The 22,668-nt window shown below is 37.8% G+C and overlaps 1 protein-coding gene across 2 annotated transcripts in view; it reads left to right on the top strand.

The window, feature by feature from the left end:
• Window positions 1–21,698, top strand: part of DISP2 (dispatched RND transporter family member 2) — a 36,931-nt gene extending 15,233 nt beyond the window's left edge. The window contains exons 2-8 of one of the 2 annotated variants that reach the window (XM_026664315.2): window positions 2,517–2,972; window positions 5,591–5,620; window positions 8,918–9,041; window positions 10,192–10,304; window positions 11,863–11,981; window positions 16,272–16,369; window positions 17,893–21,698. In XM_026664315.2, the coding sequence (XP_026520100.2) occupies window positions 2,517–2,972; window positions 5,591–5,620; window positions 8,918–9,041; window positions 10,192–10,304; window positions 11,863–11,981; window positions 16,272–16,369; window positions 17,893–21,300 (4,348 nt within the window). In that variant the 3' untranslated portion in view covers window positions 21,301–21,698. The remainder of the gene's footprint in view (window positions 1–2,516; window positions 2,973–5,590; window positions 5,621–8,917; window positions 9,042–10,191; window positions 10,305–11,862; window positions 11,982–16,271; window positions 16,370–17,892) is intronic. The other variant, XM_087951715.1, reaches the window with a different exon arrangement.
• The last annotated feature ends 970 nt before the right edge of the window (window positions 21,699–22,668 follow it).

Raw genomic sequence — 22,668 nt, 5'->3', positions numbered from 1 at the left:
CAGTTACAACTCTATTATTTACTTCTCCACACAACACTATTATTTACATGCCAGCAATGGAAAATTGTTTAAAACCATCATGAAATTTGTCTTTTCAACTAAGCTCCGACAGTCCTTTCTGCCTCTGTATTTGAGTCAAACAGATGTCATGAAGGCATTCTTTCAATTTAGGGAAAAGGTAAAGTTGCATGACAAGTCTGGACTGAATGGTGGATGAGGTAAGATGGTGAGATCTAACTATGCAATTACTTCTTAGGTGGGTTGTGAAATATGAGCCTGGTATTGTTAGTAAAAATCCCATTCAAACTCTGCATAATCAATATTTCAAAGATTTATGTGTTGCAATCTCGTGTTCTGAATTGATAGTAGTTTTAGGTTCCAGGAAATCCATGTGAATAATATCAGCTGCATCCCAATAAATCTGTAATTCTTATTTTCTTGCCAAGCCTAGGTTTTGAATTTTTTTTTTTGCCCGCAGATGAAGCTTTGTGATGATATTTCAAGGACTAATCAGCTGTCAAGATGCTGTGAACAAATCCCTCTCTTTAGTTGTAGTAGCACTACAAAACAATTGCTGGCAAATGTCAACTCTATTTTTACAACTTTATTAAATTTCAACAAAAGTATAAAATACTTTTTTATAAATAAGAACAAAGAAAAACAATTAAAAAGAGGACAAGCAGGAAAAAAACAGAATTATGGGTACAAACAAGGAAATGGAAAAGAAAAATATAGAAAAAATAACTTACATATTTCTTTGGTGCTGATGCAAATTTCAATTCTTGAAGCTTCCATTTCTGCCATTATTATGTGATGAACCCATCAGGCATGTTTCCTCTAATATTTAAAAATGTCAGTAACGTAATGCACACATTCCAGTGAAATGCAATTGTCAGTAATTTCCTTTTGAACACTCCACCTATTGCCAGTTAATTAGTTCATCGTTATGTCTCATGTGAAATTATTGGCTGTTGTCATGGGTTATCCACTTTGTTCTTGAACACACAAATCAGCTCTTCCACTTTGCTGTCTTTGTTATTGTTTTTTAAAGCAATGCACAGGACTCACATCAATAAAGTCATGACCATAATCAACCTGAATCAATCATGTTGCATTGCTTAAAGTGCACTGATAAGTACATGCTGTAAGTCAGGGGTCCCCAACCACCGGTCCGCGGACCGGTCCCGGTCCGTGGAACAAGTCCTACCGGGCCGCTGGTTTGCTGGCGCCGCCATCTTGTTTTGATGAAAAGTGCTTCCGGTGAGCTTTTCCGGGTAGAAAGCTCACCGGAAACACTTTTCATCAAAACAAGATGGCGCGCTATCTTCCAGTGAGCTTTTTTCTACCTGGAAAAGCTCACGGAGCGCTAGGCGCCGCCATCTTGTTTTGATGAAAAAGTGCTTCCGGTGAGCTCACTTTTTCATCAAAACAAGATGGCGGCGCCCAGCTGATGTCGGTACCGGGCCGCGCCATAAAAAAGGTTGGGGATACCGGGCCGTGGCGTAAAAAAGGTTGGGGATCACTGCTGTAAGTTTCTGTTTCAAAAACAATAGCAGCACAAACTTTCTTACAGCAACTTCCTACCAACTAGAGTGAAAAAAACAGGTGCTAAAGAACACTTCAGATCTGTTGTCAGCACATCAGTGCTGCCATCTGTTGGCACATATAATATTGGAGGTTTTCATTCAGCCCTCATAGATCATCTTTCTTCAGAAAATGTTTTATTTTAATGATCCTTGAACTGATTATCACTAGCACTATCATGCTTTCCTTCTAGGAGCTCAAAGTGACTAGTATAAAAGATATTGGTTAAACTTATTGCATGTTCATTTCTTCTTCCAGTGTAAAGAAATTACAGGAGTAAAATAAATGTTTTTGGTATGGCTACTTGAAAAATCTATAAACTGAGCTCATTTGACTCATCTGTTTCTCTGGACTCGCAATCCTAAGTTTTTGAAGCATTGAGAACATAGGTTTGTGAATGATAAAATTTGCTAATTATTTTGATTTTCTCTTAAGATGGGAGGGGCCTGCAGATTTTTCTAGAAGTCACAATAAAGTTGGCTTGAGCAGGGCAACAGGACTTGCTTCTTCATTACTCCATCTCTTCTCTTCCCATCTGGATGCTAGAATATTATTGCTTTCTTCTGTTCCACCACTGATGGGAACAGTAGAATCAAATGGCAGGTGCACTACCAAGGCTGAAATCCTATTCTTCAGTCATTCTATCTGAGGAGCAAAGCATTTGGTCAGGAGCCCTGCTGCCTGCATAATACAAGTTTAAAAGATATATTGGTGGAAATTGGAACACAGTTTGATGGTATTGTGCTAATTATGGAAGATTCAAGTCTGTTCATTCAATGTTTACATAGGTCATGACAAATTGTATTTTTACTTAAGGAATAATGTCAAGTGTTCTATATTATGTATTATATCATTTATTTCATTTTGCTATGTTTTGTGGCAAAGATAGAAACAGAAAGGAAAAATGCAAAGTTAATGTTTTCTTCTTGCAGAGAGAAAGCAAATCCAGAGCTTGGTCAAGCCTGTCTTAATGTACCAGAGATCAGGAAGGCTGAGTCAAGCCCCAGTGGAATTTCCTGGGGAAGGAGATGCCCAGTCCATCACTGTCTGCTCAATGCTTCTCCCAGCACAGTGAGATACCATCAGCCCAGTTCCAGTCATAAGCTTGCACCCATCTCCACTCGGTCCAATGGCCAGGTGCCATCTGGCTCTCAGGACTCCTTCCAGCCTCACCTGTATTATCATTGCAACCACCAAGAAGCCACCAGAAGCAGCTATGCCTTGCCCCCTCTGCCAGGACATGGGGACCGAGCTACTTTGTGCTCCCATCGCTCCAGTGGGGATTCATTATCAACTCCCCGACATGAGACTACTGAGAATAGATGGAAGCAATGGCCACACGACCAGCAGCATGTACGGCCAGTGCAACACCATGTTGTAACAGTCAGGTAAGAACCACACATTTTGACAGCTTAGCATGTCTCTATAAGAGTCAGGTGGGCCATATGGAAGGCATCTGTTCTCCCTTACACAAGACAGTCTGAAGGTCTGTCTGGTAGATAGCTGCATGAAAGATAAGAGTCAAAGAAGGGGAAGGAAGAGGAAGCTGTCCATTCATGGGTAGTACTGGACAATGGACTGAGCAGTAGGAACTCCTATCACCTGCTCACTCTCTTCCCACTATGATAAGCTCTACATTAATTCTAATGAAATCATAATAGCCATATGTATATGTGTAAACAGATATTTCATTTACTCTTTGATCTTTTGGGGAGGAATGGATGATGCATTTCTTTCTAAAATAGCCATTCCATGTCTATCCCAATTTTATATGCTCTTCATCAGTAGCTTAATTTTAGAGCATTACTTTACCTGCATAATACAGTAGCCATTGAATTTTTTGAGACTTTGGATGTTGGTACCTGTTCAAATAGATGATAAACAATCCAGTAAATATCATGAAGATGTTCCCATTTCCTCTGGAAATTAAGATTGGGTATGACTCCTTAGCCAAACTAAATTCAATAGCAAAGCCTGAGTATGACACTATAAAAGGTATGAAAAGACCCTCAGGATACAAGAGGGTTTATAGACTGGCCTTATTCTCATTTAATAACTTTCCCTTCATTAATTTCTCATTGGACCATACCTAATGACAACAGACATTTTATTTTTATCCAACAGCAACATTAGTGGCTGAAGTTTAATGATCCTCTTCCTGGCATCAGGCCAATCTAAGGGTTGCTTGTTGTGTTATTTTGAAACATTAGTGCACCCCTGGGACCTAAGTCTAGCGCTAAAACTCCATGTACCATAAATCAATACATCTGCCTTTTCCAAGTGGGTTTTGCAGTTTTATTCTTTGTATGTTTTTACTCCAGAGAAAGTCCTTAAAAATCATATTTTTTATAAAATTTTAGAGGCAGAAACAAATTCTGGAATATTTATTTTAATTATTAGAATGCTGTATGATATATGGTTAATATAGGTTTTTCTCCTGATTGGGCGAGCAATCTGCTTTTATTTTTGAATGGGGAGATTGAGAAAATAAGTAATTTTCAACATCTTCAGTTTTGGATGCCGCATGCTGATGTTTCTTAAATAGATAAAAATCACAAGCTGGGAAGTTGGTATTTACCTTTTTTGTATTTTAAAATATTTCTGTGTCATCAGTATTACTGAGCATTATTAACATTAAGGAAACTGGTAAATCCAGTTTTTCACTAGCTTCTTGGCTGTTTCCTAGCATGTTGTGCTATGTTTGCATTGCCTCCTATCCATTCATCCTCCTGCTCCCCATAAGCTCTCCTATTTCAAACAGTATAGGCAATGTTGAAGGGCATTGTCCATAAAAGCATGGTTTGTGCCCTAGAGAAGTGGTGGATTTTAACTCCCACCCTATACAGCCAGAACATTCCCTTACTGATGTAGAATGATAAGAGCTGCAAGGCACCAAGCTGGGAAAAGCTGCCCCATGCTTTCAATGGAAATGCTTGTGTTTATATTTCAGAAGCAGAATTTGAGCACTTAATTCATAAATTAATCAACTGATGAATCAACTGATTCAGTAAAACCTGATCTCTAAAAAGGTGCCTACATATTAATGGATATCATATTTCACTTCCATTTTATCATAAAAAGTCACGTCAATATTATGGCCCCAGTAGAGCTTGCAAATTCTTTGAACTTTCTATTCATGCCTAGCTCTTGGTAGAGGTCTTGGCAGTGCAAACTTCTTAATCTGGATATTCTTTGTACTTTTCCTGAGCTGGCCATAAGGAGGCAAAATATTATGAAAGAGTGCACTGTATCCCTTTCCTGAGGAGCAATAAAAGAGTTAATATTTTGCCTTCTTGATCTCCATCAGAGGTACGTTGTGGTCTATTGCCTGCTTTGGGGGCAACTGCAAGTCAAATTTCAATTAGAAAAATCTTATAAAGATTTAGGAGAGGTGGAATCCTAGCAGTCTTGATCTCTCAAAGGTATGAACAAAATCCTTGAAAAGATTCTTAACACTAACTCCAAATCTACAGCAAAATTCAACACCATAGAAATTGAATCTCCAAGGTCAAGCAAGATTTGGAAGTGAGTGTTTTATCTCCAAAGAAAGCCTTGATGAGTTTGAAAATCTAAATAAACTCTTTAACTAAGGTATTGTTTATGTAATTCAACATAAATATGATGATGAAAATTATGTATCACTTTTTTTTATTTAGCATGACTTTGAATTTAACAGAGGAAAATAAAAAAATTATTAGATTAGCCTTCCCCACGTTAACACTCACTAGCTTTTTTGATGGTCTAAAAATGTTCAATTTAAACCCACAAATACAAGTTTGAGAAACACTGGTGATTTAAGACACATAGTTACCAATCAGATGAATAAATTTCACTCCTGAAATAAACAATCAAAGTATAGATACTGCCCATTAGGGCTTATTGCCTGTGTTACATCATGGAATTTTGACTTCGCATTTTTCTTGCTCAAAAGGCTAAATGGTCAAATCAATAAAGAACTATGCTTGGCATGAAATTAATAAGCCAATGATTATCTTTCTCCCCACAGACATGACAAAGTGTTCAGGATGCCAAAGAGGTAGGTTAAAATCCATTATTTCATGCCCTTCTATTATTTCACATTTTCTTCCTTCAATCCAGTTATTTAGAATGAGCCAAATTATTACTCTTGCATAATTCCAGGCAGGCAAAGGCAGGCAGTTAGATTAAGAGTTCATGAGTCTCATTAAAAAGCTTCCCACTTGTTTGGATTCCACTTTGTGGTAGATGTACTTTGCTTTCCTAAAATTGTACTTGTCCAAATAGATCATGGTTTGGTCTTGGTCAGCTGCTTCTTTTTGGATCTGGGTTATAGGATTTATAAAGCAAGCCCCATACATTTTTAGAGAAGCAATCTGTTTAATGGAGTGTAACTCCCATATATTTAGAATATTCGTTTAAGAACAACTTCACATATTTATCCTAGCATCAGTCCTGATGTTGCATATGGCATTCATTGCTGGATGGGTTGCTCACATGCATAGTGCTTTGTTTGTTGTCACTATTTTCTTCTATACCATAGCCCAATGTTTCTCATTATCAGCAACTTTTAAGATGTGTAGAGAAAGGGGGCTATGGAATTCGAGGAGACGAAGCCCACAAGTCTTAAAGTTGCTGAGCTTGAGAAATACTGTCATAGCTTGGGCCCCTTTCTCTAATCATCATCATCTCCTTTTAACGACCCCAAAACCCCTTGTGGGCTGCAACCTGGGCAACTGAATGGAGCTGAGTGCTTACTGGCCGGATGCCTTTCCTGTCACCAATGAGGAGTTATATTTAGTAGAATATTCTCAACATGCCCAGAAAGGAAAAAATATTTGCCTCTACCTAGGATCAAACTCACAGCCTCCTGATTGTGAGGCAAGAGCTCCACCTCTAGGCCACCATACCACTCCTGCTGTATTATTCATGCACCATGATAGTAAGTATTCCTGGAATCATTTATGATTTCCTCAGAGTTTGGACGTGGGAGAGTGGTCATACAGTCACCTTGCATTGGCTGAGTTACGCGTGCTTTTTTTTTTCCAGTTTATTCTATCTAAAGCAGATAAGACAACTGCAAAAATCAGACCCATGTTAAAAAAAAAAAACCTACTGTACCCACAAGCAGGCAAATTAGAAGTATGCCTACATAATATATCTAGTCATTCTTCATCATGTAATCATTACTTTCCTTATTTACAGTATTTAGCTTGGAATTGGCTCTATTAATGCTTCAATTTTTTTGACTCTTTTTTTTAAAGAGTCAAGATTCAGCACAAGTACACTACAGTATGTCATTGACATATTTGCTAGCTGGCCTTGTTTGGTTTTCTTTTAACACATTTCCTTTCACAGTTTTGTACATTTTCTTATATTCAAGCTTGAGTTATACTAGATTTATTAAAATACAATTTCTTATGCTTTAGACTTTCCCATCTATGTAGCTAATAATCCCAGTCTGTGCCCTTTGGGCTAGGAAGTTTGGAAGATGCAGCCCAGTAAAACTGCCCAATGTCAGAAGTGGCAAACTTGTTATGCTATGATTGTTGAATACTAAGGCTTATCAGAGAATTTCTAACCCCAAAAATGTATCTCTATTCTATAAACAGGGATGGTGTCCAGGGGTGGGATTCAAATTTCTTGACAACCGGTTCTGTGGGCATGCCCTAATTTGTGGGTGTAGCTTGGTGGTCATGTGACTGGGTAGGTGTGGCTTGCTAACTGAGGGTGACTTGGTGGTCATGTGACTGGCTGGGCATGCCTTGTATGTAAATATTGTAAAAAATTATGTAAATATTGAATTTTTTATTTAAAAAAGAGCAACTTTTACCCAAAATCAGGCAAAGCAGATTGAGTTGCTTGCAAAATCACAGATTCACTCATAGATCTACCTTTCTACAGTCTGCTGCCTGAGTCTGCACTGAAAAATAGAAGCTTCAGTCCTAAGGAAGGTTCAGTTCTACTCTCAAGCCACTTCTCCCCCACCCCCCAACCCCCTGAATACCACCCCTGACTGGGCCTCAGGAAAGCCTCCTGGGTGAAGGCAAAGCAGTACAACAACGATTTAGATTAGCTAGAAAGCAAGAAATCCAACAGGAGGGGAGGGGAGAGGACAGCCAGTGACGTGATTTGCCAGTTCTCCGAACTGCACAGAATCGTAACAACCGGTTCTATAGAACTGGTCCAAACTGGTAGAATCCCACTCCTGATTGCATCCTCCTGAACATATCAAGTGTCTTCAGAGTGTAATTGCAAAAAAAAAAAAATCAAGATGGCAGCCATGATGGTGTGTCTGAAGCTCCACCTGTTTTTTCTGTCCATCACAACTCACATAAAACCAGATGGAGCTTCAATTAAACCACCATAGCCACATGTAAACTTTTTCTTACTGTATTCTGCAGATACCCGGATATACTGATTCACTGCATGAAATAAGTCATGTTTTGAGTTTTACATGCTAAAACTTCAAATTGGTGACATTGCTTGTTTATCATGGTAAGGCATCCATTACTAAAATGTAATGTGAGAATGAAGGACTACACCAGTATTTATATTTCAGGAAAAAAAGAAAAATAAATCTAGAACTATCTTACTTCAAAATATAAGTGTGAGGAATGTTGGAATGTTCCCTAATAGTGTAAACAAAAGTAAAATTAAATCTCACAGAACTTCAATACATTGGAAATTGTAATTAGATGCCTATCTCCACTACTGTCCATTTGAGGCACCTAAAGACATCTGGTTGACTATTGTGTGGGAAAGTATTGGACGAAATGGCCCCTGGCCTGACCTAATGGAGATCTTATGTTCTGGGTTTATGTAGTGGGCAGGAGATACCAACAATTTTGATCAGATAGAGGGAAAAACCACCTGTCTGTTAAATCTTTAAAACAAAACAAGAGTGTTTCCCAAATTAGGTAAAAGACTATATCAAAGGAAGGAAACACAAGAGATTAGGGTTATGTTCTCACAATAGTGTTTGCTTGTTTGCCTTTGGAGGACTGGAGTTCAATTACATTTTGCATGACAGTTTGGTACAATCTTCCTTGATCAACTGGATCCCAGCATGCTACAATATAGCCCTCATCCTATGGGAGTGTAATACTACTTGTAGTTAAAGTAAAGATAACATATACTAGTGTGAGAAAGCAAATATAGGCAATAGCACCATTTACTCTCTTTGCAGAGAAGTCATCAAATGACATCACTAGATTATTTTTAAAACCCATCTATTTATTTTGTCTATTTACTTTTCTATCCTATGACAGGTCATCAAATCAAATAAATGGAATAGAAAATGAAAGAAAAAGCAATTGCTTGTGTTTTTATTTTATTTTTATTGCTTCTTTTTTAGTTTATCCCAAGTGATTGCCGAGTGGCCAATTGCTGTCTTAGTGTTCTGTTCGGTGACTGTGTTGATCTGTACTTTGGTGGGCCTACTAGTAGGAAATGTGCCAGATTTTTCTGAGCCCATGTGGGTGAGTTCATACTGATTACTTAACTTGGGAGTTTATTTGCGATTTCAAAGAGCCATGCCAATATGATGCTTCCCAGACTACAACTGAAGTACGTATTCACAGGGAGGGGAGATGGTGGGGATATTAGTCTTTTGGAGGACTACAGTTGGAGGTGATTACTTTAAAAGTTTGCTATCTGTTCTCCACCCAGCAGCATGCAGAAATAAATCTCAGGATGATAACTGCATTTCACCATACTTTCCCAGAAACTTGATTTTAATTAATTTATCCCTAAGCTAAAATGTTAAGTGAATGGCCACATAGTTCGGTGCTTTGTATATAAAGAAGCTAAACTCAATTGCCAGATAGAACTGAAAGTATGCTTGAAGGCCTTTAGTCAGACTAATTAAGACGAACTAGATTCAGAGTGCTTAACTGTTTGTTTATTGTTAGCTACTTTGTCCACTTTTTTCCTCTTCCTAAAGGGTACCAGTGAGAATGCTTGGGAAAAAAGTTAAGAGACTTTAAAATACTGTTTTTAAATTCTGCCCTTTTAGATGGTTAGAAATCATTAAATCATATGTCCTTTATACATTCTGGGATAAATTATAGGCTTTTCTAGATTGTGAATGGGCTCCATTGTATATTTGGTAATTGGTTTGATTCCTTGCAAGGCAGCATCAAAATAAAAAGTAGTCATTTAGTAAGGGGACTCATTCACATATTACAAAAGGTGTCAAAACAGACAAAATGGAAGTTAGGCAGCCCAGTGTAAGTCTCATCCATATCTACCCACATAAAATAATCCCACCAGGCTTGGATTGTGCCACCATGACAGCCATCTTGCCTGTTTTGAACCCCACTCTCTGTAGATTGTTCTTGCCTAAGGCCTACCTGAAGGAATGAGAATTACATGGCCTGAAATGAAAAAAAATTGAGGTTATTCAAAACTTTTGATAATAACAAGAATGTCTAAGGATACTCTGAAAATCTTGATTAGAATGAAACAGGCCTATTCTAATGTTTCCATCCTCATGGCTTTGGGATCATAAGGCTGTACATATTTTAAAAAACAAGACTGATTTGAACATGTACCAAAATACCTGTGGTAGCTGATAAAATATCACACTTTTAATGTTTTTTAACATCTTCCTTTCTTCGTTATAAATAGGGTTTTGAACCACGAGACACAGAGATTGGCAGAAAGCTCACAGTTTGGAAGAATATGAAAAGCCAAACAGGCTATAAAAAGATGCTTTCCCTTTCTCCCTTCATTGATAACAGGTTGCTATTATTATTTCTATTATTGTTGTTGTTGTTGTTGTTATTCCAGTGACAATAATATAATTTCATGCATTAAAATAATGAGAAAAGGGTCTCTGTGAAGAGAGACCCATGTCTATGAATTATTTTTTTGCATTCTACTTCTACAGTCTTAAGATTATTGCCTGAGAACTATGTGGCCATTAAATGAATGCATTAAATGACTTTATTTCAGAGGATAGGATTCTAGAGTTTGGAAGACATGAGTGGCATTCCTTGAGGACCAGGTGCAAAATATATATTGTTGTTGATGAAGATGATCAACAACAGGAAGCATGGATTAAGAATCACACATTTTTAATATAAGTATAAGTGGTTGCTATTAAATAGGCACCACTGAGCCCATGAATAGTTTCCCTCTGTCAAATGGAACATCTGATTTTAAAAATACTAAAGGCTAGAATTTCTGGCCACTAGTTGGGTGCCATCTTTCAAACTTACTTTAAGTTTCTAGGCCCCATATCTGCATACAAGAAAGTATGTAATTGTGAGAAGCTTATTCTCAGGAGAATGTTGAATCCTGAAAAAAGAGAGAAATGACTCTGGTGAATATGGCTCTAATATGCTGAAAGTGTGGCAGGAAAGGACATTCTTAATGGGAAAGAATGGTGCATTTGAAGTCTGACTTTTAAAGTATTTTAAGGCACAGAACTCTCTTTTGCTATGTATTCATTTATTAAGTTTTAGTTATATTTGTTTGCCTTTTTGTCATATTTTAGGTATTTTATGACAACCCACATCTATCATGACAACCAAACATGAATGAGCATCCCTATGGTAGCCAGTTTTTGATGGTCCTGATTCCTAAAAGTACTGGTCTTGTTTGCAAAGTGGATGCCCAAATATCAGAAAAGCCCATGGTTATCAAACATTTTCTATCACATTATTGTAATAGAAATAATTATCCAGAAATATTCAGCTATCAAAAATGGAATATAAAAACCTAAAATATAATTTCTCTAATTATATTTTTATCATAGCACCATCAATATATATAATCAATACATGACACTTCCACACTCCAGATGTAGCATGTAGTTTCGTATTAATTTTTATTTTAGTTAAGGCATGGAAGACAACAAACATTAACCAAGAAATTGAGCAAGCAGCCAAAAAGACTTAGTATTTCTTTTTTCAATTAGATTAGAATTAAAATGCCTACTAGTAATGGAGTCCAATATTGGGGGGGGGGGGAGCTTTTCTTCCCACTTAAAAGGACTTTGCTGCATGATAAAAGTAATTTTTATTTTGATTGTGCTGGAAACAACCATTTGGTATATTCTAAGAGAGAATTGTTTCCCCCAGATATACTCTGAAATTAATTAATTGAAATAACAATAAGATACATAATGGCAATCTATGTATCTGTAAATTCCAAATCAGGGATATCATTGGAATCAAAATAGGAAAGCCTTATCTTCCATCCCTGCGTAATGAAATTAAATCAATCAGCTGAGCTGATACAGAAAAAATGCTCAGTTTTAGAGTTTCCTAAAGATAGCCTTATTTCTTTTGTTAGCTTTGGAGATCTGGGCATCAGCAAAGGGCAGAGAGCTTTACAAGGAGAACGAGAAGCAAGAATAAGGAGGATGGTGGAGCCAGACTACGAAAAAGATGGCTTCTTCTGTAGTCCTCCAGGTAAGATTAATTTGAAATGAGACTTCAGAATACAAAACAGCAAGAATGGCGACATTTTTATAAAATAATCCTAGCAATGAAAGATGCCATTTTGACCACTATGCTAACACACACAAACAACCTAATGGTCTATATAGAAATTCAAAGTAAAGCACTCCCAACAAATGGCTGACCATTCTCTGCGTAAACACATTCTATGAAGGAGAAATTAACGCCTCCCTCAGGAACCAATTCTACTATTGAACTTTTCCTCTTTGTTAAAATTCCCCCCCTAATATTTAACAGTAACCTGTCTTTTTAAAACGAAAACCAATTACTCTGCATTCTGGATTGATAGCAAATAGGAAAAAAAGGAGAATGATAAAACTAGGCTGACAAAAGGATATTTTTGGTGGGTTTTTTCTCTGGCGATTCACCCAAATAAGCTTTGCATAGATTGGGCCTCCAGACTATGAAAAGGAAAGAATTTATTTATTTAATACAAGGAGCTGTCAACGGGCTTTAAATACTCATTTAATAATGTTTATCTTGTATAAATGCATTTAAATATAGATCTAAAACCAAACAAATGTTACTGTTTCCTAATTTACACGAAGCTAGGGGAGAATTTGCATGCATACAAAAGAGATATCAATATCAAAGATCTTGTCTTTTCCTTAGTTAAAAAATGTCACAATGTTAGTACAATTCTTTTCAATTGCACCCCACATTTGAAGGTGCTTTTACAGGCTTTCTACAAAACATCTCCACTGCTAGTTTCTCTTATTTATTTGCCCGATGTCTCCTGTCCCACACAGTTGCCCATTACTATCTCCCACACATTACTTTGCTGTCACTGAATTTGCCTCATTTTGCCTAGCAGATAATTAGTGCCTCTGCTGTTGCCATTAAAAACAATAATTCCTGGAAACACAAAGAGCAGATAAATGGTTGGGGTCTTAAAGATGATGAGGTACTACAGTTATTATGGGCCTAGGGCTCTCCCTGTGGATTGATTGCATATTTCAAATGGTAACTTTTGAATAATTTAGCAATAAACCATGGATGATTCCAGGCCCAGTAGTCTATTATTTCTTCTTTTGGGGGTCTTCTTGGACAGGAGACCCCTGAACCAGCATCTCTGAAAATAAGTGCATTTGTGATCCTGTTTAAAACCAGGAACTTTGCTTCAATACCAACCAATTTCAACAATGTAAGATAATCATTGCACACACACACCTCAGATTCTGAACTGTATGTCATCAATGACACATAAAGTTTTTGCTGAAGACTAGGTTGTATGTGTGCATGCTAGATAATTCTGATTAAAAACAGCATTATTTAAAAATTTAAAAACCTAACCTAATTTACATGAGTTATGTAAATAATATTTATTTTCCTATAACTTGATTGCCATTCCAACCACCATTATCTAGCAACTATTCACTCTGGTCCTCATTAGTTAACATACTGGAGGAAAAATGAGGAAGCATCAGTTTATTTGAGAGGACATTATTTTATTTTTAGCAGAAAGAAAACTCTGAGGAACTACAACAATAAAAATCCTCTCAAAACAGCTCAGTTATGAATGAAGGCATGCAGTCAGCACAAAATTCTCTGCATGATTCCATATGAATATGATAGGAAATGGAATAATGTATCCCGGATGAGAGAATGGCTGGTTGGCTGCCATAGAAATTTCCATGATAACGTTTCCAAATGTTTCTCATTTTAATTTGCTCAGATGGCTAACACTGATGTCCTCAGAACATCCTGTGGCAGTTCAGAAGGATCTCATTCCAAGGGCTTCCTTCAGATTTGGGTGTAGAGTATATAATTCACTTATTATTAATGTCAATGTACCAAGGTTTCTTTGGATGTACTTCTCTCATATGCATTCAATTTTATGCATGTCTGGATAGAAATAAATCCTATCAAGATCAAGGTAATTTACATATAATTACAGGAACATAATATGCCCTGGTTTCATTGTTGTGATCAACTGAAATAGATATAAAATGTAGCAGCTATCTAGTAAAAGAAAAAGGAGTGCCAGGAAGCATGCAATAGGACATATACTGCACAAGAAATACAATTACATTTAAGTGCGTTTCTTTCTCCATTATATACACTCCATACATATACACATGTTCTGGTAGCTGAATCAAAACTAAAATTTAATTAAAAACACAAGTAATAAATAATATCAACAGAGACAAGAACACTGGCCATACTTTATATTTTGAATATGAAGCAACTCTGAGTCATTGTCTTCTAAGAACAAATTTACATTAATAATGCGACACTAAAAAAGTTTTAACTTTCATACAGTTCTTCTTTTGAAAATGATAATCTCTACTGATAAAGTCTAACAGTTCTAGTCATTGTTCATCTTTGGAAGACCTGTGGAGGGTTCTTTTTCTTAATATTAAATATATTCAAGAATCTTTTCCCCTGTTTTTGGCAATGAACTAGGCAGCAAGCATTAAAACCCAAGCTTTAATCATCATCATCATCATCATTACCATTATCCCAGGTTCGTGGGAAAGACTTAGTAGGTGGATAAAAATGCCAAATTCAGTCTAAATATCTGGCTGACTGGGGGACCAACAATAATAATAATATTGGCACACTGCATACCATACAAAAAAATCTTGGTCGGTGCTCAGAAAATGTATCCATTGACAAAATTTTCATCTGTCAAGAGCAAAAGACAACATTGCTTGGATCCACGCATATATTACATCACTATATTACAACATCTTAGGTTCTTGGGAAGAATTGGATGTGTAAGGAGGGCCAACATCAGTTAATGAACTGGCATCTGTGATTTCATATTGTTGTCTGTAACAGTAATAATTCTAGTTGCACAGGACCAAGGTTTTAAGAACAAATGCATACAAATCCAGAATTGAGTAACAAAAAACATTATAGTCTCAGCAAAGAAGCTGAAAAAATAGTGGATTACCTGCTTAGCTACTGCAGAAAGATCACACAGACTGTCTACAAACAATGGCATGACAAAGTAGCAACAATGGAGCATTGGGATCTTTGAAAGAAATACCCTTTGCCTGCAAGCAAGAAGTGGTGGGAACATAAAATGGAGATTTTACAGTATCTTTCCCCTGGAGTGGGGAGGGAATGGAGATTTTGCAGTATCCTTCCCCTGGACTGGGGTGGGAATGGAGATTTTGCAGTATCCTTCCCCTGGAGTGGGGAGGGAATGGAGATTTTGCAGTATCCTTCCCTTGCCACACCCACCAAGCCATTCTACACCCCAAGCCACACCCACAGAAACGGTAGTAAAAAAAAATTGAATCCCACCACTGACTCAGACTTAACAACTGTCAATAAGAAAGACCAAAAAAAAAGTCTGCATAGTAAACACTGCAGTACTTGGAGACAACGAAGTAGAAGAGAAAGAAAGTACTGAAGAAAATCATAACCTACAAAGAGCTGACAATAGAAGTAGGATGTCTGTGGCAAAAGAAAGCAAAGACAGCATCAATATTAACAGGCATCTTGGGTGCACCCCAAAATATCTGGAGCATTGACAGAATCACCATCAGTCAATTGTGAAGGCAGCTTTACACGGAAAGCTTATATTCTGTGAGGATACCTTTAAGACCATCAAATAACAACTTCTGCTTGTCCTAGTCCTTAAGAAGGACTTGATATGTGGATAAAAATGCCAAACCCAGCCAAACATCTGGTTAATAGTAATTAAGCAGACAACTTTTCTTCCTGCAGTCCTGCAGCTTTGGATGCTCATCCAACAGTCCTGATAAAAATGCCAGATCCATTCTGAACATCTGGCTGAATTTGCAACCAACATAAATAAATAGAATATGGCAAAAGAAATCAAAGATACTATGATACTACCAATAGTAATAGGTGCCTTTGATGCAATTCCAAAACATGTGGAACACCATTAAGCACTAACAGTATTGACAAAAGCACCATCAGTCAATTGCAAAAGGCAGTTTTACTTGGAATAACATAAATCCTACAACACAATATCTTTAATATTATTAAGCAACATCTGCTATCTCAGATCAAAAGGTAGACAAAAATGCAAAATCCAGGCTAAACATCTGTCTGAATGTGCAAGCAACATAATAATAAAAAAATCAATATGATGCTCAATTCTTATGGGAGGTAAAGAACAATGTTTCTTCTTCAATTAATTGTTCACAAAAGAGTGGTTACGCAATGGCAATCAAAAGAGCATTGTTATTGTTGTTGTTTTTATTCCAAATAATTTGTCTGGTCTCTTCATCTGTTATTACATGCATTTTGTTTTCCTTTCAGGGAAGAATTATTCTCAGCTGGTTTTCATGTCTACAACTGCTGAGAGCTTATGGAATTTGCAAGCAATACAATCCATGTGTCAAATGGAGCAGAATAAGGTTTGTAGTGCTTTGAGGAATAGATGCATTTCCCCAGAGTGACAGATTCCAGTTTCACACTTCTAAAAAACTTATGTAATTCTGAGACCATTCACATGCACACAAAGGAATGAGAATCCAGCATCTTCCAATACTGAATGAACAACAAAATGTAATTTTAAAAAACTCTTTTTTGGTTGATCAGAACAGATTTGTGAAAAAAGAGGAAAGAAAATTTGAAAGGGGAAAAGATAAGAATATTACAATAGAAATGTACTGTAGAAGTAATCTAGGTCTAGTTCACTAGAATTGGGCAGTCAAATAAACAAACTAACGAACAATACATAAATTTCTGTTATAGGGACCAAAACTCTGTAGTCGTAGCGATCCTGGTGGCAGGTGAATTAACCATCTCCTTTAATAATCTCAGAATAATGCATTAGTTCATACCTAGGGGAAGGGAGGAGAAGGGAAAGGAAAATTTTGTTTTGGGTTTTATTCTGAAATAAGCTAAAAGCAGTAGCCATTCTTAATATAGGAAATATCCATTCCCAATTAATTCTATTTAAAAAGCAGATTAAACAAGATTTGTGTATTTACCTATCTATCTATCACCTATCTAAATGTTTCATTGTAAAAGCTTGCCGCTCTAAAAAACAAAACAGGGCATAAACTACAAGAAAGGCAGGAGAAAAGGAAAAGAAAACAAAGGGAAGGAAAGTTAGCCCTTTGATTACTGGATATTTTTAAAGTGAAAGATCTGTATTTGGGGGTAATTTTAAAATGAAAGTACATCTCAATTATGGCAAATCACGGCTTGAACTATCTTGCTTTGCATGTAATGAGTCTATCTCATATATTAGGTTCACCTTTTAAGTTGCATTACTAAAATAAATGAACTTTTGCACGATATTCTAATTTTTTGAGTTTCACCTGTATAATTATGCTTTGTGAAACTACAGCATTTAAGTATCAAAGCTTATGTTATTTTATGCCTGATGAAAAGTTAAGAAAAACCTGAAAATGTCCACTTCATTCACATGCTTGATAACTTTTTAAAATCCTGTTACAGTATTATTATGTTTGACATTGTAAACTTCATGTTATTATCAGACAAATGTATACGCTGTCCATCTTCCTGATAAAGCGACTCTGGATGGCTTATGTATCCAGTATAAAAGGTAATTGGCATGTGGAGTAAAGGTTGAAGTGGTTATCTTTCTTAACTCAGACGTCATGCAAGTATATCATCATCATCATCTACTGCCTTTATCCTTATGTTATGCAGCAAAAGATGAGGATAGAAATTTAGTTCCAGCTCACCCTCCTATATTATCATCAAATAATCTTTTGACAGTTTTTGCACACTGATTTCTGGTTGCCAACCCCAAGATTATCTGATTTCATGTTGTCATCAGCACAACAAAGCCACAGAGTGACAAAAAATGAGGATATTTGGCGGGGGGAGAGAAGAAGAAGGAAAAAAGGAAGAGAGACGTGGAAAAATCTAATTCTTTATAATTTTCTTTTTGGCCATTTTCCAGATCCGTTCACATCCACAGTTTGGGAACCTGTGTCAACGTACTGAAGCCAACGAATGCTGTCCAAGCTGGTCTCTTGGGAACTATATTGCTGCCCTACACAACCGATCTTCTTGCTTCGATATTACCGAAGCGGATGTTTCCCACACCCTCACCCTCCTACGTTCTTGTGCCCCTGACTACCATAAAGGCATTCTTGTTCCTTCGTGCGTTGGTTTCAAGACTGAAAGGGACAAACACGTGCAGTGTTCTAAACTCCCAGAGAAATGCACTCGGTTCCATGCAGTTTACCAGCTCCTTCATTTCTTAGTGGACAGAGATTTTCTCAGCCTGCAGACGGTGGGATATCAAGTGCCAACACTAAAATATACCCTGTTGTTTTTGCCAACCACGAAGGGAGCTTCCATGTTGGGAATCTACCTAAATAATCTTGAGACAGGGGACTTGTTTGATAATTACACCTCCATCATTGGGATGGACTTGGGCCTTAAGCAGAAATTATTCCAGCACTACCTTTTCCTGGATACCGTGTATCCAATCATGGCAATACTGGCAATATTTCTGAGCATCTTTTGTTATTTACACTCGGTCTTTATCACTTTTGTCATCATAATGATTGTCTTTGGTACCCTGATGATTTCGTATTTCTTGTACAAGGTGGCCTTCCAATTCTCCTATTTCCCTTTTGCAAACCTATCTGCAGTGATCATTCTCAGCAGTATTTGTGCCAACCATACCTTGGTCTTTTTTGACCTCTGGAATCGTAGCAAGAGCCAGAATCCATCTGCAGGACTGTTGCAGTGGGTGAGAACAACCATGCATCATTTTGGTTACCTCACGATGGCATCTTGCCTGACAACTGGTGCTGCTTTCTACACAAGCTACATGAGTTACATTACGGCCATACGCTGTTTTGCCATCTACATGGGCACTTCTGTCCTGGTGAACTTGATATTTATGTTGACGTGGCTCCCAGCTTCAGCTGTACTGTATGAACGATTCATAGCAAGGAAGTGTGTTTACAAACCAGAACACTACTGGAATAATACTGGGCACAAAAGGGTGATTCGGTCTTTCCATCATCTCCTCCAGAATATCCAGACTACGTGGCGTGAAACTTCCAAATTATTATTTGAGAAACTTCTTCCTTGTGGAGTAATCAAATTCCGTTACATCTGGATCTGTTGGTTTGCTGCTTTGGCTATAGGTGGTGCCTATATTTCCTGTCTAAGTCCTCGACTAAGGCTCCCAACTTTGGAGCTGTCATCTATACAAGTGTTCAGGTTAAATCACCCCTTTGAGAGGTATGATGCTGAATATTGCAATGAGTTCATGTTTGAAAGGTTAGAAAGAGAAGACATGCACATGCCTATCTCTATTGTATGGGGTGTACTCCCAGTGGACAATGGGGATCACTTTAATCCTGAAAGTAATGGCACTCTGGTGAGGGACTCAGCCTTTACAATTGAAAATCCTGAAGCGCAAAAGTGGCTGTGGCAATTCTGCCAGAATGTCAAGAATCATACGTTTTACTATGCTGACGTGGAACAAAAACCCACAGTTTGTTTCATGGAGGAATTTCAGCAGTGGATGGACAGCAGGCAGTGCTCTAAGAGAGACCACAGCTTCAACCTCTGCTGTAATCACTTCTCCTTCCCATATGGCAGAGAAGTCTTTCTTCATTGCATCAAAATGATGATCACCGAGCACAACAGAGAAGAAGCTGAAGCTCGCGACTTTGGTCTCCGATTCGACGAGAAGGGCAACCTCGTTGCCCTGGTGCTAGAGTTTCAAACAACTTACTACTACAGCTCCAACTATAGCAAGGCGAAACATTTCTATGACGAATTTAGCTTATGGATAAGACAAGAGATCAAAGTAGCTCCCATGGGGCTTCAAAATGGTTGGTTCACCAGTAAATTGGAGCTCTATAATCTCCAGCACAGCACCGACACAGAGACCATGGTAGTGCTGGGATTGTCAATAGCCATCTGCTTTGTGGTTCTCTTGCTCACCACTTGGAACGTCCTCCTTACTGCATTCTCGGTTATCACCATAGCAGGTACTGCTCTGGTAACGGTTGGACTTTTGGTCCTGCTGGAATGGCAGCTGAACGCTATGGAATCCCTCTTCGTTTCAACAGCCGTGGGCCTCTCCATCGACTTCACAGTGAACTACTGCATTTCCTACCATTTGTGTTCCCATTCTGACCGCCTGAGCCGGGTAGCCTTTTCCCTGAAACAGATGAGCTGTGCTACCATCATGGGAACTTCTGCTTTGTTTTCCGCAGGCGTGATTTTGTTACCTGCCACTGTGCTGGCATACAGGAAGTTAGGGATTTTTATGATGATGATCAAATGTATCAGCTGTGGCTTTGCCACATTCTTCTTCCAATCTCTGTGCTGCTTCTTTGGTCCAAATAAGAATTGTGGGCAAATTCTTTGGCCGTGTATTCATATTTTGAAGGACTACTCCGAGAGCCCTCACTCCTCCAACAGAACTTTCACCTGTGGAGGAAATGAGAAACAGAACCGATTAGCAAAAGATCAGGAATCCAATGGTGCAAATGAACAATATGAACTCCAGCCTTTGGCCCGGAAACTCAGTGACAGCTTTGACAATAGCACTTCCACAAGCAAACTGTCCAATCGTCCATCTGTCTTATCGGAAGATATTCAGCTCCAGGACAACCGGTGCCCTAGAATGGAGCTTCACTCATCCTTTGAGAGAGACAGACAGAAGCGAGAGCAAACTGAAAGATGCCATATATCTCTATGTCAGTGCCCTGCCTTGCAAACATCTTCTCCTTACAAGCCTGGAAGTAACTCAGGGACAGAAGCAGAAAGTCATCAGGATGAGCTCTGTAGAGAGTGCAGATGCCAAAAATATGATCCGAAAGCCTGGGAACATTCCCAGTCAGCCAGCACAATAGATGACAGACTGCTCAATAAATCTCATTATTCCAGCAATGCCAATCAACAAAAATCAGATTATACCTCAGAAAATAGTAATCTGCCAGAAGCTGAACTGTATGATCTTCACAGATGCCTTTATGCCACTGGTAGCTCTTTCAGTGTTCAGAATGTCTCCAGTGAGACCTCTCTCAGTGATTTTGAACCCAGCATAAAAATGGTGGAATCAGACAGCTCCTGTCCAGATCATTTAGATGTCGTTGATTCTTGCTGTTCCACTCAGAGAGGTCACCTGAATGGAAAGAGAGACACCTTGAGGCTAGATCTGAGAGAGACTGTCTTTGACACCTCTGCATCAGCAACCCAGCAAAACAATGGCTTGAGAAGAACACGATTAGGAGGATTTGGAGACGTGGATCCAGTTGTTCTACCAAATAGCAAACCTGATATGCCTGATGTTTGGATCAAACGCTCTGGGGTGCAAAACTCTGGATACTGAGGGTGAAAAATCTCAAAGTAGAACAACTGCTATTTCAGGAGCATGGAGGAAAAGGGTTCAGCTCAAATAGCAGATGTGAAACCCTTCCTTTTTCAGCATGAAAATGAAGTGCATTATTGCAGAAGTGAAGAAAACACTTTTAAAAAAATACTAAGCCAGCCAATTTGAAATAGATCAGAAGCAAGTTTTAATGCAGTGTCAGCTAATCAACTAACTACCCTTGTAGTCAGTGTCATGGTGTTGACTATATTCAGTTATCTTTGTTAAAGAGAGCCGGTTTGCTCTAGCGTTAAAGTTAAGGCATCAAGCTAGAAATTGGGAGACCAAGAGTTCTAGTCCTGCCTTAGGCATAAAGCCAGCTGGGTGACCTTGGGCCAGTCACTTTCTCTCAGTCCTAGGAAGGAGGCAATGGCAAAGCACCTCTGAAAAATCTTGCCAAGGAAACTGCAGGGACTTGTCCGGGGAGGCTCTGAGATGCCAATACCACTGAATGGAAGAAGAAAAAGAAAGAATCCTGGTTAAGCTTAATCAAGAAAGAGTTGTTTGTAACTGTCTCTGGTGTAATTTGTTTTGCAACATCACTTGGTTTTGGAAGCAGCAGAGAGTCCCAGGGATCACAGAAATAAATGTCTTAGTAGCTACCGAACAATAGAGGGGAACTTTGTATCTCGGAGCATTTGGTGTTGAGTCATTAAGATCTTGTATATTGTTGATGTGACAAAAACGTTTTAACTGAATCACTTTCTATGAATTATGCAAATCTCATCAAGAAATTACTGTATATTCAGATAGGGACAGAAAAAAATAACTCTTAGTAACTTTTCAAATAATTATTAGTGCTCTTTAAAAGTAAACGTTAACAGTATAATTTATTTCTATCTTGGAAGTGTGATTAAACTCTTTTCTGCAAGGAGAGCACGTGTTAAATTTCATCCAAGTTTTTCATGATATGTTTCTCATTGTCTGAAACAAGTAATTTGTCTTTCATCAAATAGAGTACATCTTTTGATTTATATTAATGTTCATGCTAGGTCTATTTTATTCAAAGCTATCAGTTTTCAACTAATTATTTTTGTTCAAAATGGTACCTATAATTTTAGCCTAGTGTTCTACATTTACTTTCTTTCCACTTTGCAAGGTCACACTCTTTTCCATCTTTTTATGGTTTATCTTGCATCTAGCTGTAATAATATCCTAGCATAAAAAAATAAATGTTTTTTTCTTAAAATGGATTTTCTTTTACAATGAATACTATGATTTACAGTACTTTTAATATACAAAAAGCTTTGGACCCTGTAGATTCTCTGCATTTTCACTTCTTTCCCTCCCTCACTACTTCAATAATATTTAGTAGACATGTGTAGATCC

The sequence above is a fragment of the Notechis scutatus genome, chromosome 1 (genome assembly GCF_049901735.1).
Source record: "Notechis scutatus isolate UNSWTSFEM ecotype Mainland chromosome 1, rNotScu1.2, whole genome shotgun sequence".
In the NCBI taxonomy this organism is placed as follows: domain Eukaryota; kingdom Metazoa; phylum Chordata; class Lepidosauria; order Squamata; family Elapidae; genus Notechis; species Notechis scutatus.
This window is presented reverse-complemented; position numbering and strand designations above follow the sequence as displayed.